The 16,631-nt window shown below is 44.4% G+C and overlaps 1 protein-coding gene across 1 annotated transcript in view; it reads left to right on the top strand.

Moving 5' to 3' along the window:
- The window catches only part of xxylt1 (xyloside xylosyltransferase 1), a 52,082-nt gene extending 36,692 nt beyond the window's left edge, over window positions 1-15,390 (top strand). Inside the window, exon 4 of the mRNA XM_033031327.1 lies at window positions 13,476-15,390. Coding sequence (XP_032887218.1) covers window positions 13,476-13,872 — 397 coding nt within the window. The 3' untranslated portion in view covers window positions 13,873-15,390. The remainder of the gene's footprint in view (window positions 1-13,475) is intronic.
- The last annotated feature ends 1,241 nt before the right edge of the window (window positions 15,391-16,631 follow it).

Raw genomic sequence — 16,631 nt, 5'->3', positions numbered from 1 at the left:
AGGTGGTGGGGAGGTCAGTACCTGTGATGGATCGACCGGGCAGGTGGTGGGGAGGTGGGTACTGTAATGGGCCGACTGGGCTGGTGGTGGGGAGGTCAGTACCTGTGATGGAGCGGGCAGGTGGTGAGGGGGTGGGTGCCTGTGATGGATCGACTGGGCAGGTAGTAGGGAGGTGGGTACCTGTGATGGATCGACTGGGCAGGTGGTAGGGAGGTGGGTACCTGTGATGGGCCGACCGGGCAGTGTCTACCACTCTCTGTGTTCTTCATTCTTGTGCGTTCAAGTTATGGCCTTTACTCAATCAGTCAGTAAGCTCACCACCATACACTTATATTCAAGTATTCGCCATGTTTGATTGATTAAGGGGAGTGTGATTAGTCGTGGAATGTAAGCAGAGGAATTCTTACACATTCTTACCTGCCACAAGGCTGTCTGTTGAGTCCTTGTAAATACAAAGTGTTCCATTTGAATTAGTGATATATTGATGTTTTTTTGAGAATGGAATATCTTTGTACCACTTGATTACTGTGCTGAATTTAATGTGAGCAGCTGTTAAATTAAACATGCCATCAGTCATTATAACGGGAGTGTGTGAGAAAGAACTGCAGATGCTGGGTAAAACTGAAGGTAGACACAAAATGCTGGAGTAACTCAGCGGAACAGGCAGCATCTATGGAGAGAAGGAATGGGTGACGTTTTGGGTCAAGGCCCTTCTTCAGGTAATGGGACTGTTGTGCAGACAAGATGCAACAGATAAACAGTGTAATAGCAAACGGTAACCTTGGCAGCTTGACATTCATGACCAGGCGTCTCACTTCCAAACATTTATCAATAATTGAATTTATGGCTCAAAATACGGTGTTAAATTTATTTTGATTACTTTGAGATATGTTTATTCTTTATTTTCTCTTCTGTTTCTTCTGGCGCTGTGCCCTTCATCTTGGTGCTTAGTTAATGGTGATATTTCCATTGCTGGTTAACAAAGGATAAGTGAAAATACCTGAAAAGATTATAGAAGTAATCTGCTAATTGTGCATCTTGTCAAGAGACCTTTTCTTCATCAGCGGTCTCGTGGGAACCAGAGTAACGTGCCTCCTTGCCCGCTCTGTGGGTTCTGAAGTGGCAGATGAGGTCTGGGTGTAACATGCGGACATTGCCAGGGATTGCCACGAGTCAGTGAGGTGGTTTCATGTTTCACGGGCTTTAAACACACAGTTGAAGAATTTTTGGCGTTGGTGGAGGTTGCCACAGGAGGCTGGCAGCAACTGGGTGAACAAACATTGAGTCAATGTCCCCTATGTGGCCTCCCGGACACAGGCGAGACCCAGTGCAGCTACCCAACACGTGCCCGAGACCCAGTGCAGACTTAGAGACCCAACACCTGCTGCAGACCCAGTGCAGACTCAGCGACCCAACACCTGCTCCGACCCAGTGCAGACCTAGCGACCCAACACCTGCTCCATGGGATGTTACGCTGAATTCTGCAATTGTAGGTCACGAGTTTTCAACACTGAACGGAGCATAGCTGATGATTAATGTGTGTGTAGAATACAAGGTTAAAATGAGGGGCACCTGAGGACAAGGTAGCTGTCCTAAAGGTATTACCAGGAGATAGACACAGAGTGCTGGAGTAACTCAGCGTGTCAGGCAGCATCTGTGGAGAACATGGATAGGTGACGTTTTGGGTCAAGGCCCTTCTTCAGACTGACCAAGAGAAACGTTTCCTTTGCTGTGCTCTGGGCCATGGAAGAGATCTGTGTGTTTCTTCATATCGGTTAGGTTATTCAAAGAGTGGTTACAAAATGATTTAAAATATGACGCACTCATTTTCTGTATCTCAGTTATGTAGGTTTTCTAAATTTGCACCAAATCCGTCATCTAACTATTTGTCAGTGAGTCATGAACATTGTTCTCACTTTGGAAACTGTCCATGTCAGGATAAGAGATGTGTATCAGTCTCACACACTGTGTGGTCAGAGATCTTTCCAGGTCAGGCTGGATTGTACCCTTAGGGCCTGGTTTGTGAAGGGCCCCCCCACTCTGGGCTCCCCCACTCTGACCCACCCCCCCACTTTGCCCCCCTCCCCCTCCGAGTGGTGGTGCCATCGAGTGTGGCAGCCTCGCCGGCAGCTGTCTGTCCTTTCATCCTTTTTGTTATTTTTAGTCTGTCTAAAAGTTTGTTTTTGGATGTCTTTAGTTTTTTTTATGTGGGGAGGGGGGAAACTGTTTTTCTCAGTCATTACCTGGTCGAGGATGCGTCTTTTCTCCGAGCCGCATCTTCGCCCCCTCCTCGCGGCCTACCATCTGGATTGGCGCAGCCTTTCCTGCCGGAGACCGGCCAGAGCTTCAGCGGCGGCGCAGCACTGAACTCCATCGCGGAGCAGGCGATGCATTACCGGGATCGCCCTGTGGAGCTCCGGAGGACCTGCCGACTTTAACACCGTGGAGCTGTGGTCTGCGGAGCTTCCAACCGCGGGCGGCGCTGACTTTAACATCGCGGAGACTGGGATCCTTGCCTGGGTCGCCAGCGCTGAATCTCCGCCCAGCTCGGCCTGCAGACTTCGGGAGCCTCGGTCTCCGGTAGCAAGCGGCCGATTCGGAAACTCCAAGCCGCTGAGAGTGTTCTTCCATTCCGACGTCGTAGTTTCACCATCCCGGCGAGAGGGCCTTAAACATCGGGCCGCCGTTGCGGCGACTGCGGAGGCCTCAATAGGCCCCGTCCACGGGTGAACAAGAGGAAGAGGACTGAACTTTGTTGCCTTCCCTCACAGTGGGAAACGTTGATGTGGGATGTTTTATGTTTTAAGTTAAATTCTATAGTGTTGTGTTTATCTTATTTGTGTGCTGCATGGTAACTCAAATTTCACTGCACCAATTGGTGTATGTGACAATAAATGTCCTTTGTCCTCTCACCCTATCCGCTGCTCCCGGTGCCCTTGTACTCTTCAGCTTGGACATTGAAGGCTCCATTCCACTCGGTTTCAACAGCCAGTGCAGGCTGCATCATGCGTGTGTCAGTCAATGAACGATGTGGTCAGTGTGATGATCATTTTTCCACTGGCCCTTCCTTGTACACGTCCAGATCTCCATTTCTGCGCAGCATGACCATAACAAACCTTTGTGTTTATTTATTGGAGCGCTGTGATGCCGGCCAGAGACGTGCTGAGTAGATTCACCTGGGGGTTGCCTGCGACGCAGTGTCTGGGTTGGAGGAGAGGCTGGGTATGATTTCACCGGCTGAAGCAGGTTAAGTGAGGCAAATGAAAGATAGGATTGGTGCAGCAAACATTTCCTCTGATCAGAGTTGAATTAAACCAGAGGATGTCGATTGATGGAAGGGGTAAGAGATTTAGAAGGTTTCAGAGAGGGACCCAGATAGTGGGGAGAGATGGGACTCGCTGTCCCAGGGGGTGGGGGGAAGTGGGACACGCTGTCCCAGGGGGTGGGGGGAAGTGGGACACGCTGTCCCAGGGGGTGGGGGGTAGTGGGACACGCTGTCCCATGGGGTGGGGGGTAGTGGGACATGCTTCCCCAGGGGGTGGGGAGAGGTGGGACACACATATGTTGAGTTGTTTTGCGTGGAGTTGCAGCTAATAATGCTGTCAGGCGTGAGGGCTGCTGGCCTGGATCTGTGAGCTGTGGAACCTTCACTGCCCTTTACCAGTGCTGAACAGTGAAAACAGTGGCTTAAACACTCTACTTTGAAGCATTAATTACTGCGTTCAACCATTGGTGACTCAGTGTTGTCAGCACGTCCAATCCTCCAACACCTAATCTCTATTATTCACAGTCACCGTTTACTTGTAGGGTTTAAATGTAGACACTGCTGAATATAAATAGTTCTCATGGTATATTGTTACTGCTGGCTTCTTTAAAATGACCAGATTGAAGATTTACTGCCGTTAATCTCTCTTCAGTTTCGTTTTTTTGAGCCCACAAATGTTCTTTCTGCATTTGTAAAGGACTTGAAGAATCTTGGGGTACGTTAAGTTGTCGATTGTCCTAAATGTCCTTCTGCAGCTTGGATGCAATAAGTACGTATACAGATTATTGCACAACTCTGAAGAAACGTCCGGACCTGAAACGTCACCTTCCCATTCCCTCCACAATTGCTGCCTGACCCGCTGAGTTCCTCTAGCACTCTGTGTTTTGCTCAAGATTCTAGCACATGAAGAAAGAAATTTAATAAAAGCTGAGGGACCTGCATGTAATAATAAAAAATGAAAGGGTTGAAATGTGTGATAGTGTAGAAGAAGGAACTTGTTTTAATGTAGGCACTATATTATGTTCCAAAATGATTATAAAACACTTGTGATGATCTTGTGGAGTGTAATTGCTGCTGTTATGTGGGAAGGATGTGTTTTTGAAGTGATTCAGTGCCCAAGCCAATTATCTGGTTTTAAGCTTGCATTTAAATTAATCATTAAGAACTGAACCAGATGTGAATACAACAGAAAATGAAATGGAAATTACATTTGAGCATATTCCATTTGCTTTTTTTCCCGTTGTTTGCTATGTTGTAAGGATAAACATTGTTCCTGGTGGGTTCTCCTGAAGTTGGGTGTCACAGAGTCCACATTTGCATTCCCATGGTGGGTGCGATGACTACTGAAATCATCACTGTTGTAGTCGAGGCAGAGAGAGGTTAGGGACCATGGCAATACGTCAACTGCCAGGGCATCTGAATGCTGAATGATGGACTGAACATCACCCAGAGAGAGACCCACATGTGCACGTCTGTCGAGTGGCTGGATGGAAGTTGCCAGAGTCTCATATGTTGAACCATCCTGTCCCACTCACTCTGGGGACAAATGGTCAGTGAAAAACAAACCACAGCTGCTGCTCCAACACTCTTGTCTCTGCTGGGAGTTTGGGGTCATTATGTACAAGCTTGAGTAACAATCGAGTGCAGTGCCTCGGGGATCTGTGCTGGGTACACACTGTTGTTTGTCATCTACATTATCATTTGCATGACAGCCAGGTTTGTTTCCATGTTGCAAGACTTTCTGAATCCATGATCAAATGGGCTCCAAACGGGCCATCTTTATGGCTCCAAATATTGTGTTGGTGCTGTCCAAAGTGTAGTGTGTAGCTGCTGGAATTGTTGCTGGTTTAACTACCATAGCCTCTGGTAAGAAGTGAACATTTGAACACTCCAGAAGGGATTCAGGCCCCGAGTGTTTGTGTTCTTCTGAATTTAAAACTCACCTTGGTTTCATTAAAATGGATGTTTAACCAAGGCTGCAGTGAATATCCAGTATAGGGATGCAGATATTCCAGTAAACAAACACTGGCTATAATAAGGATAACAATTCTGCAGGCCAAACACATGCTGACATTTATTTTGAAACCACACTGGCGATTGATCAGGCTGGCATTGATTCAGTGCTGCTCAATTTAATTTGTGGTTTGTTTTGGTGCATCGTTTGGCTTTCTTGAAATCTACCGTCATGCATGGATTTTGGAATTAAATGGAGTGAGTAGAGCTTGTTCCTTTTGGTCAACAACATTTTCTTCCAATGTAACGTTTCACCTGCATGTTATTGCAGCATGTTTCGTTGCTCTTTGGTTCTGCCTTACGTGGCTTTTCCTTTCAAATCGAAGGCAGTATTTTGGGAGGAGAGATGCACCAGGTTTACAGTTGACAGCAGAATTAACACTGGGAAAGCCAGTATTCATAGGGATCTTACTGTTCAGCACAGCCCAACCAACATTGATTTACGTTAAACCATCACCATTTACTCTGTTATTGTTGTACTGTTAAAAAGTTATTATTTCTAATAATCGCATCATTTTATTGTGGAGCTGAAGACTGATGAATGAATCCATAGTGCCTCAGTCTGTGTCTGGTTTGTGCATCAATACTTTCTCAGGGTCTTTTGACCCATTCATCAGGATTTTCATCCCTCTCTGGGATACTCTCTCAAACATGTGTTCTCACACAGCTTCCATCTTGTTCACATTGTCAAACAGTGTTGGTCTACGGAAAGACACAGTACTCAAGATTTAACTCATGACTTCCTTACGCGAGGGGAAGAAACATTTTGCCTTCACTCTATCCATTCCCCTTATGTTCTTCACACTCTGACAGTTGTGAAGTTATTAAACTCAAAGATGTGGATCATCCACTACCAGAGCTGCATTGCCAGAGCTATGCTACAGTCAGTCAGCTTAAAACAAGATTAAAACAAAAAGTGCTGGAAGAACTCAGCGGCTCAAGCAGTATCTGTGGAAGAAAATAGATAAATGTCATTTTGGGTCGGGACCCCTCTTCAGACTAACGCCAAACATAGAAAAATAGGTGCAGGAGTAGGCCATTCGGCCCTTCGAGCCAGCACAGCCATTCAATATGATCATGGCTGATCATCTAAAATCAGTACCCCGTTCCTGCTTTTTCCCAATATGCCATGATTGCTTTAGCTCTAAGAGCTCTCTTGAAAACATCCAGTGAATTGGCCTCTACTTCCTTCTGTGGCAGAGAATTCCACAGATTCACAACTCTCCGGGTGAAGACGTTTTTCCTCATCTCAGTCCTAAATGGCCTACCCCTTATTCCCTGCGACCCCTGGTTCCGGACTCTCCCAACATCGGGTACAATTTTCCTGCATCTAACCTGCCAATCCTTTAAGAATTTTATGTTTCTATAAGAAACCCTCTCATCCTAAATTCCAGTGAATACAAGCCCAGTTGACCCATTCTTTCATCATATGTCAGTCCCGCCATGCCGGGAATTAACCTGGTGAACCTACGCTGCACTCCCTCAATAGCAAGAATATCCTTCCTCAAATTAGGAGACCAAAACTACACACTATACTCCAGGTGCGGTCTTTCTTCACTGCCTGCTGTACCTGCCTGCTTACTTTCAGCGACTGATGTACAAGCACACCCAGGTCTTGTTGCACCTCCCCTTCTCCTAATCTGAAACCATTCAGATAATAATCTGCCTTCCTGTTCTTGCCACCAAAGTGGATAACTTCACATTTATCAGCATTATACTGCATCAGCCATGCATCTGCCCACTCACCCAACCTATCCAAGTCACCCTGCAGCCTCATAACATCCTCCTCGCAGCTCACACTTCCACCCAGCTTTGTGTCATCCGCAAACTTGGAGATGTTACATTTAATTCCCCCGTCTAAATTGTGAATATATATTGTAAATAACTGGGGTCCCAGCACCGGGCACCCCACTAGTCACTGCCTACCTTTCTGAAAATGGCCCGTTAATTCCTACTCTTTGCTTCCTGACTGCGAATCAGTTCTCTATCCATGACAGTACCCTACCCTAATACCATGTGCTCTTATTTTGCAGGACCTTGTTGAAAGTCAACAAGTCAACTGGGCTTTTTGAAAGTCCAGATACACTACATTCACTGGCTCTCCCTTATCCATTCTACTTGTTACATCCTCAAAAAATTCCAGAAGATTAGTCAAGCATGATTTCCCCTTCATAAATCCATATTTTCCAAATGTGCTGCTATAACATCTTTAATAATCGATTCAATTCTAACCCCTGGATTTAGCCAAATTTCCCCAAAATTCCCATGATATTGCCATTCCCTACAATTGCAACACCTTTGGCATAAAATGCCATGTCATGCTGGCCTGGATCCTGATACTCTGCTGCGTAAAGAGACAGCAACGTTGCTGTGTGAAACTGCCGATCATGTCTAACATTGAGCCTGTTGGTTGGTTTTAGGATGACAAAATGTTACAATAAATCTGTATAATTGTCGTGAATTCCTTTGGTCACATTGTCACACTTGCCGCTGCTGTTATTTCCTGTGACACCACTATTTCTGTACACATACTGTTAATGTGAGAACTCCAGATGTGGCTGGATATTAGCCTGCCCATTTGGACCATTACATTCCAAGCCTGGGGATTTACATTCAGATCTTCCTCATGTATGAATGTACTTGGCCCCATTATGTATTGCCTTGCATTATATTTTCAAGGTAGAGATAGATAGATCTTGGGGTGGGAGATTGCAACCTTCACGTGGCCCACCCTGTTTCGACGAATGCAATCAACCTGGCAAGCACAATCAAATAAGATTAAATAGAACAAGTTGTCCTACAACTTTAGGCTGTGCACGCCATACGCAAAAAGAGAAATAAGTAGAAGATAGATTCTTGATTAAGGGTGTCAAGGGTTATAGGGAGAAGGCAGGAGAATGGGGTTAGGAGGGAGAGATAGATCAGCCATGATTGAATGGCAGCGTAAACATGAGCCTAATTCTGCTCCTATCACTTATGACCTTATTAGCATCTGTGCCTGGAATAGACTGTAGCCAGAAACAGTAAAACAGTGAAAACTCTGCACTCAATGGGAATGCCTGTGCTGCTGCTATACTGATCTCTCTTGATGTGAGAGTGAGTTGAATGAATGAATGAATGAATACGTTTATTGTCATTGCACAATACTGTGCAACGAAATTCCATTACATCTCCTCCGGTTAAAAACAATACAAACACGACAAACATTGACACATATGTACACTTATTAGTAAAAATAAATAGGTGTTTTAAAAGAATTTAAAAGAATTTAAAAGAATTTGGCGGCATTTCTTAGAATTACATTTTGCTTCCCCAGCATTCTCTGTTGGAATTTAGCTCTTTTATCGCACATGGGTAGAAACTATTCTTTAGTCTACCGGTGCGAGCCTTCAGAGTCCTGAATCGCCTCCCAGAGGGTAGCAGAGTAAAAAGGTGGTTGGCAGGGTGGGATGTGTCCTGCTTGATATTTGTGGCCCGGCGCAAGAGTTTGACTCGGGGAACATCAAGTGCACAAGATGGTAAACAAATTCGAAATAATCATCCCCAAAACATAGTTGATCAAAAACATGTAAAAGTATGTCTTTGCCTCAAGATGTTACACCATGCGCTCAAGCAGCTCCAAGAGTTGGCAAATTAAATTCCTCTGCACGCCCTGTCAAATTATACTGACACAAGGATTTGAATCGGATGACGCTTGCTTGTTTGTTGTAGTTTGATGATGGAAGAAGTGAGACACAAAATGCCGGAGTAACTCAGCATCTCTGGAGAAAAGGAATGGGTGACATTTCAGGTCAAGACCCTTCTGTAGACTGCGAGTCAGGGGATAGGGAAACTAGAGATATGAAATGCTACAAAGAACAAATGAATAAAAGGTATAAAAATAATAAATCAAAGCCAGCAATGACGATCAAGGAAAGATGGAGCCCACAATGGTCCATTGTTTGCTGTGGAGAAGGTGATTACAAGTGGATACGAACAGTAAAACCAGAAAGAATGCTAGGGTGGGGAAGAGAAGGAATGTAAGGGTTACTTGACATGATAGAAATCAATATGAAGTGAGAGGTGACAAAGCTGAAGGAAATGTATAAACCCAGGTGACGGACAGCCACAAAAAGTGAAAAAGGTTTTTATAAAATGATGGTGTTAAAGCTGATACTAAAACTACCTGACACTGATATGCAGTTGTTACAATTATGTAAAAGGAGGGGTAGTTCAAGGCATGTTTACTTCCACGTGCATTATTCTTAAATAAAAAGGAAATGACACTCTTGTCCAAATGTTATTTGTTAGTCGTCACAGCAGAGGAAGAGGATCACAAGCCGACATTCCAGGGAAAACAAGAAACTAGGACTAAAACTTTCAAGCTAAACTGCGCAAAGGCACAGTCACGGGGCAATAGTTGGGGGAATGTCCAAGAAACGAGTATTTCCGCGTGGTTTCAGACAAGCGGTGGAAGAAGTCAGTGATGTGGAGACCTCACTTTCCAACGCTGACTGAGAAGAATCCCTGCATCCCTGCACACTGAAAATGTGTAATCTCATTACTTCAGACGGTTGAAGGATTAAAGAAGGAAATAATATTACTGTTAGTCCAACATACATTGTGTGGAAATTGTTGAGGTTTGAAGAGGGAATTTTGAGGCGATTGAAGAGAACCAGGTGGGTTTGTGAAGGACAGGAGGTCGTTGAGGAATGTAACTGGAGTAACTAGAGTTGTGTGCAGAGCAATGTCTGCAGGCCAGGTTTATGTCCAATTCTGCGATAGATTTGGTCTGGTCCACCTCAGATAATGTAAGCTTGTGGATTGGAAAATAAATGATTCACCTGGTTGAGATTGGAGGGAAGTGACTGGTACTGTTCTGTAAGGAACCATCATGGACTGTACCATTGAGTTTGGTGACGTCTGCAGATCGCAGCCTAACCATCCCAGCGAGAGCTTGGACTGAGTTGAGGAAGAATTTCTTGATGCAGAGTGGTGACCTGTGGCATTCAACACTGCAGAAGGCAGTCAAGATCGTCATCAACGAGAAGTTAGATCATGGCGAGAGAGTGGAAGGGACCTGGGCAGAAAACGGGGATTCAGCGATCGGCTGTGATCATATTGAGTGAAGAGGGCTCTCTCCTGGCCTACTCCTGCTCCCAGTATTTTATCTTTCTCTTTCTCAATGGTGGTAAACCCACATACTGTAAGCGCAGCAGGTTGTCCTCTGACGTTCCCGTGAAGTATTCCATTTGGAACCAAAAGACAATCTTCCCGTGCAAACTACTAAAGTTCTTTGGTCAGACAATAAGATTAATCACCTAGAACTGGTGTTCAGTTCCCAACTCCATCTCCTGGGCATAGTTCGTCTGACAGATAGGCTGCCGGCATTGAGCATGTATTGCCACAAAATTTACAAATGGTTCAGTAAACTCGATCATAACTAAATCCATGCATTATAAAAAATATCAAAATGATACCCTCAAAGGCTGGGTAGTTTACTCCCCAGCGGTATGAACATTGACCTCCAAATGCTTTCTCCCTCCTTCCCCTCCCCTTCCCAACTCTTCCACAAAGCCTACTGTCTCCGTCTCTTCCTTTCTTCAGAGACATCAGTCTGAAGCAGGGTCTCGACCTGAAACGTCGCCTATTTCTTCGCTCCATAGATGCTGCCTGACCTGCTGAGTTTCTCCTGCATTTTTGACTACCCTCAAAGGCTTTGTTACACTGTGATAATGAGAAGGTGATAAAAGGCGTGTGTAAACTCCCAGGATGGTGCCGGGATGGAGACGCGTTTGCCAGAAAGGTCTTGTCACAAACAGGTTGTTTCATTTAAAGAATAATAATGCATTGTTGAGTAAATGTCAGCAGCTTCCAGGAATGTTCAGTTGGTTTACATTCCAACAAGGAACATTGCATCATGTGTGTTTATCCTAGTCTAAAGAATTTGAATGTGCGTTCTAAAAGAGTTCTATTGTAGAATACCTGCAGTCAACAATATAACATATGAATCTGTGCATGAAAACACCAAGGGCTCTACTGCATAATTATATTCAGTTATTTCAAGCAGCTTCATTTCTTCACAGCTTAGTATCAACCTCCTACTGCCTACCGACCCCAATTAGAAAGCATTGTCAGAGATTTATTTAGGATTTCACTGCAAAGCCTGCTGTTGGATGGCAGGAAGCTTAAGACTGTAATTATTTGCTGGGTCCTAATTTGGATACAGGTTAATGCATTTTGTTCCTTCAGATGAACGTCACATTCAGGTGCTGTTTCTTAATTCATTATTTCTCATGCCCCCTTTGAGTAAAATATACAATAACATGGACCTCTTTTAGAATGAATTGCCTTCTTTCTGTGTGTTCAACTCCTGTTTGATGCAGTGTGAAATGCTGCCTGGTACATTGAAAGTTGAACACCTGATACAATAATGACTTGTTAAAGGCATTTGGACACATGTCTGGATAGGACGGGTTTAGAGTTCATAGAGTGCTGCCTGTATTACAGAGCATTAGCCACATGGGGCTGGACAAACTTCTCTAGAACATCAGAGATTGAGTGGAGACCTGATAGAAAAACATAAATGATGAAAGTGAAAAGTTTAGACCCGTTGGGTCCCGTCCCCCCAACGCACGGTTGCGGTGGGGGGGGGGGGTGGGGGCCTGCGGCGACACACACACACTAACTATCCCCCATACGCACACATTACTCACCCCACACACACTAAACCCCCCCCCCCCTCCCACTCATGCACACTACCCACCCCCCACAGACACACACTAACCGCCTCCCCCACACACACTAACCACCCCCCCCCCCCCCACACACACACACACACACACTAACCACCCCACACACACACACTAACCACATCCCTTGATATTGGAGAGGGGAGGGGGGATGAAAGGGAAAAGTTTAAAGGTGATGTGAGGGGTACGTGTTTTACACAGAGCATGGTGGCTGCCTGGAACGCACTGCAGGAGTGGTGGCAGAGGCAGATACAACAGTGGTGCTAATGAGCTTTCGGACATGGAAAGGGATCATCTGTTGCAGAGGAGATTAGTTGATGCTGGCACCCTGTTCTGCACAGACAGTGTGGGCAAAAGGGCTTGTTCCTGTGCTGACTGTTCTTTGTGGGAAAAATAAGAAATGAATTATCTAAAAGCAAGTGAGTTTATTGTCATGTGTCCCTGATAGGACAATGAAATTCTTGCTTTGCTTCAGCACAACAGAACATAGTAGGCATTGACTACAAAACATATCAGTGTGTCCATATACCATTATATAAATATATACACACATGAATAAATAAACTGATAAAGTGCAAATAACAGATTATGGGCTATTAATGTTCAGAGTTTTGTCCGAACCAAGTTTAATAGCCTGATGGCTGTGGGGAAGTAGCTATTCCTGAACCTGGTCATTGCAGTCTTCAGGCTCCTGTATTTCTACCTGAAGGTAGCAGGGAGATGAGTGTGTGGCCAGGATGATACTGCCAGCCTTTTTGGGGCAGCGACTGCGATAGATCCCCTCGATGGAAGGGAGGTCAGAGCCGATGATGGACTGGGGAGTGTTTACTACTTTTTGTAGTCTTTTCCTCTCCTGGGCGCTCAAGTTTCCAAACCAAGCCACGATGCAACCGGTCAGCATGCTCTCTACTGTGCACCTGTAGATGTTAGAGAGAGTCCTCCTTGACAAACCAAATCCGTAATCTTCTCAGGAAGTAGAGGCGCTGATGTGCTTTCATAATAATTGCATCAGTGTTCTCGGACCAGGAATGATCTTCAGAGATGTGCACGCCCAGGAATTTGAAGCTCTTGACCCTTTCAACCATCGACCTGTTGATATAAACGGGACTGTGGGTCCCCATTCTACTCCTTCCAAAGTCCACAATCAGTTCCTTGGTTTTGCTGGTGTTGAGGGCCAGGTTATTGTGCTGGCACCATATGGACAGTTGCTGGATCTCTCTTCTATACTCTGACTCATCCCCATCAGTGATACGTCCCACAACAGTGATGTCGTCAGTGAACTTGATGATGGAGTTCGTCCATGATGATGAGCACTAGTCAGATCTCACTGTTTATATGAAACATCACAGGCCTGTACTCTTGCAGGAAAATCTGGACGGATGTTTCTCTCAAAGATTATTCTCCAAGCTGTTACTTACATGAGAGATCCTGTTGGTTGAATGGATGTGTTTTGCTTTTTTATCCAGGCACACCTTTTGGCAGTACCGCCAAGAGAACCCTCACACTAAAGTTGGCGATCCCCCACCAGACGGCCTCCCGGGTTTCAACAGCGGAGTGCTGCTGCTCAATCTCCAAGCCATGCGGCAGTCTGCTCTTTACAATCAGCTCCTGGATGCCGAGAAGGTAAGGAAACTTGCAGACAAGTATCACTTCAAGGGTCACCTTGGCGACCAGGACTTCTTCACGTTGATTGGAATGGAGCACATGGAGCTCTTTCACATTCTGCACTGTTCCTATAACAGACAGCTGTGTACCTGGTGGCGGGACCACGGTTATTCCGACATCTTTCACCTCTACTTCAAGTGTGATGGCAAAGTGAAAATCTACCATGGAAACTGTAATACTCCAATCCCTGATGAGTAAACACACAACATTGGGACACGTGTACCGATCCTTCACAACATTCTCTGTGCCGCAAAACTTTACTCCTTTTATAAGAAGTGTTTTGTTTCCATTTTAAAACTTCTATTTTTATCTCCTCTTTGTTATGTCTCTGGGTCTGTCATTCTGTGAGTGACGGATACAAATAATACATTTATTGTGTGGAAAACTGCATTGTCAAAGTGGAGTACATCCTGGAAAATGTCATCTCTCATTAAACTCATCACTGCTTTCCTGGAGTACACAACTTGTACACAAAAAACAATATACAAATCAATGTATAATCATATACAGACAATCTATGCAAAAAAACGACAACAGTGAAAACTGAAATAGGAAGTGAACATTTGTTGAGATATTCAGCAGGTCAGGCAGCATCTACGGAGAGAGAAGCACGGTTCATGAGTGAAAGATTGTCGACCTAAAACATTATCTCTGGTTGTGCGGATGCTGCTGAGTATTCCCAAGCATCGTTTTCCATTTTAACTGTGATATTTACGTTGTTGTCTGCTGTTGCTTTCTTCCTTCCCCCTTCTCTTTGAGAAACTGTGGTGAGCCCTTGCTCCAGGGAGAGGCCTTGGCAAGCTCACAACTTTGCCCCACACATCATTCCATTGTCTTGTTCATATTGTGTATTTGAAACATCTGTCTCACATTAATTTTTATCAGATATGTTTGTTTGTTAAATCATTGGATATCCTGTGTAGAGAACTGTTTGTTCTTGCTGTTTGCTGGTTTTAACACTGTGTTAGATGAATTCAGAAGAAAGATCTGGAAGATTTACACATAAGAACCTGAAATGTCTTGACAGGGTGCAAGTGGAAAACATGTTTGCTCTTGCTAAACTAAGACCAAGTATCACCATTTACAAATCAGTCTTCACTCATTTAAGATGCAGTGGAGGCAAATCTTCATCTCCCAAAGGTAGAGCATCTTCCTCAAAGACAACAAACACAGAGGTGACAGAAGGTAAGGCAGCGGTAAACAGATATTTGGAGAGCAGGCGGATGAAAGATTACTGCAGGAAAACCGGAACAGAATTGATGTTACAGTAACATGATCACGTTAAATAATGGGATGGAGGGGGTCAAATAATGGGGTGGAGGGGGTCAAATAATGGGCTGGAGGGGGGTTCAGGTATAAAGTGGTAGTGTACTTCTCCTTTTTCACATGTTTGTATGAAGCATATTTGAAATGATCATTTTGCCCGAACGCACCTTAATTCACCTGAACGAGCCTGTGAAGATGAAGAAGACAGAAATATCGAGGTATCTGTGTGTACATTATTGTGTCTTCCTTCAGAACAGAGAGATCACTACATTAATCCCCACTGATAAACTTTCTCAGTCATTTATCTTTCATTTCCATTTAACATTTTATAGATTTGGTCTAATTTGAATGGTTTTGAAAGCTGACATATCCCAGTGGAAGGATTTGGGGAATGGAACAGTATTTGCAGTTCAGAGATTGCCTGTTAATAAAGATTGTGATTGTTCTCACCCTGTGAGTGTGTGGTGACTTCCTTCAGCATTGATGATACCGATGTCCACTGAGGCAAACACTAGTATATCTGTCATGAGTCAACAGGGCCAAGATTGGGTCTTGTACATAATTAGTGGCCAACACATTTCAACCCACCAATGGCACATCCCTGAAAGTACATGCTTTTGGTTAAAAAAACATAACTAAAATAATGTCTCCAAACAAAATGGACCTTGATAGGAAGGTATGGATTTGATAGGAAGTTACGGTTCTGATAACAAGTTGATTCCGTGTGGCATGCATTTTCAATTCAGTTTAGTTAATTGTCACGTGTTCCGAGGTACAGTGAAAAGCTTTTGTTGCCTGCTAACCCGTCAGTGGAAAAACAATCCGTGATCAGGCTGGGTATTGAATGCTAAACCATAGAGAACTACCTTCCTGCTGCATCGAAGATGCCATCAAGCCTCCCTGCCCAATGGAAGCACCACACGCAAATCCTCAGCCATCGTTCCTGGGCAGAAATGCAACAAATATCGAGCCAGGTACCCCGTTTCACAACTATTCCGATTTCAAGCTTGGACAACTTGTACAACTGACGTGTATTTTTTTCCTGCTTTTCCACAATTATTACAGTGGGTGAATGGACATGAAGTTTTATTCTGACATTTATCTAATGTTGATCAGGTGGCATTGTGCATTCTAGACAGGTCCATGTTAATTACTGAAATTATTATTGCTTGTTCATTGTTTAACAAATGAAGAGGTTTTACTTTTAGAGTTGGGTACTCCTGCTGTGAAATGACCGAGGGCTTATCCCAACAACAGAACACGATGGACAGCCTCTTGTACAACCCTGGAATTGGTGTCCATTTGTATTGTCTTTTTCTTTTCACTGTCTTATAAAATGAATATCTAATTGATGTTTTAGTGTCTGAGTCTTTGCCTCTGACGCTGGTGCTGCGAGCGAGGTTTTCATTGTACCTGTACCTGACTGTACTTGTGCACGTGACAAGAAACTCTAGTCGAATGGTCTAGGTCTTGTACATGCAGGTTCCGACTGCGTCATTAACTCTGAAGTTGCAAATTCAAAGGTCATGAGTGTTTTATTGTCATGTGTCCCAGATAGAACAATGAAATTCTTACTTGCTGCAGCACAACAGAATATGTGAACATGATACATTACGGGAGAAGAAAAAATGTTCAGTGTGTATATACCTAGCGATGTTACAAACCTTACCTTCAGCGCCGCTGCAGTTCTG

The sequence above is a fragment of the Amblyraja radiata genome, chromosome 13, assembly GCF_010909765.2.
Source record: "Amblyraja radiata isolate CabotCenter1 chromosome 13, sAmbRad1.1.pri, whole genome shotgun sequence".
Taxonomy (NCBI): Eukaryota; Metazoa; Chordata; class Chondrichthyes; order Rajiformes; family Rajidae; genus Amblyraja; species Amblyraja radiata.
Note: the sequence above shows the minus strand (reverse complement) of the source record. Positions and strands in the feature narration are given on the sequence as shown.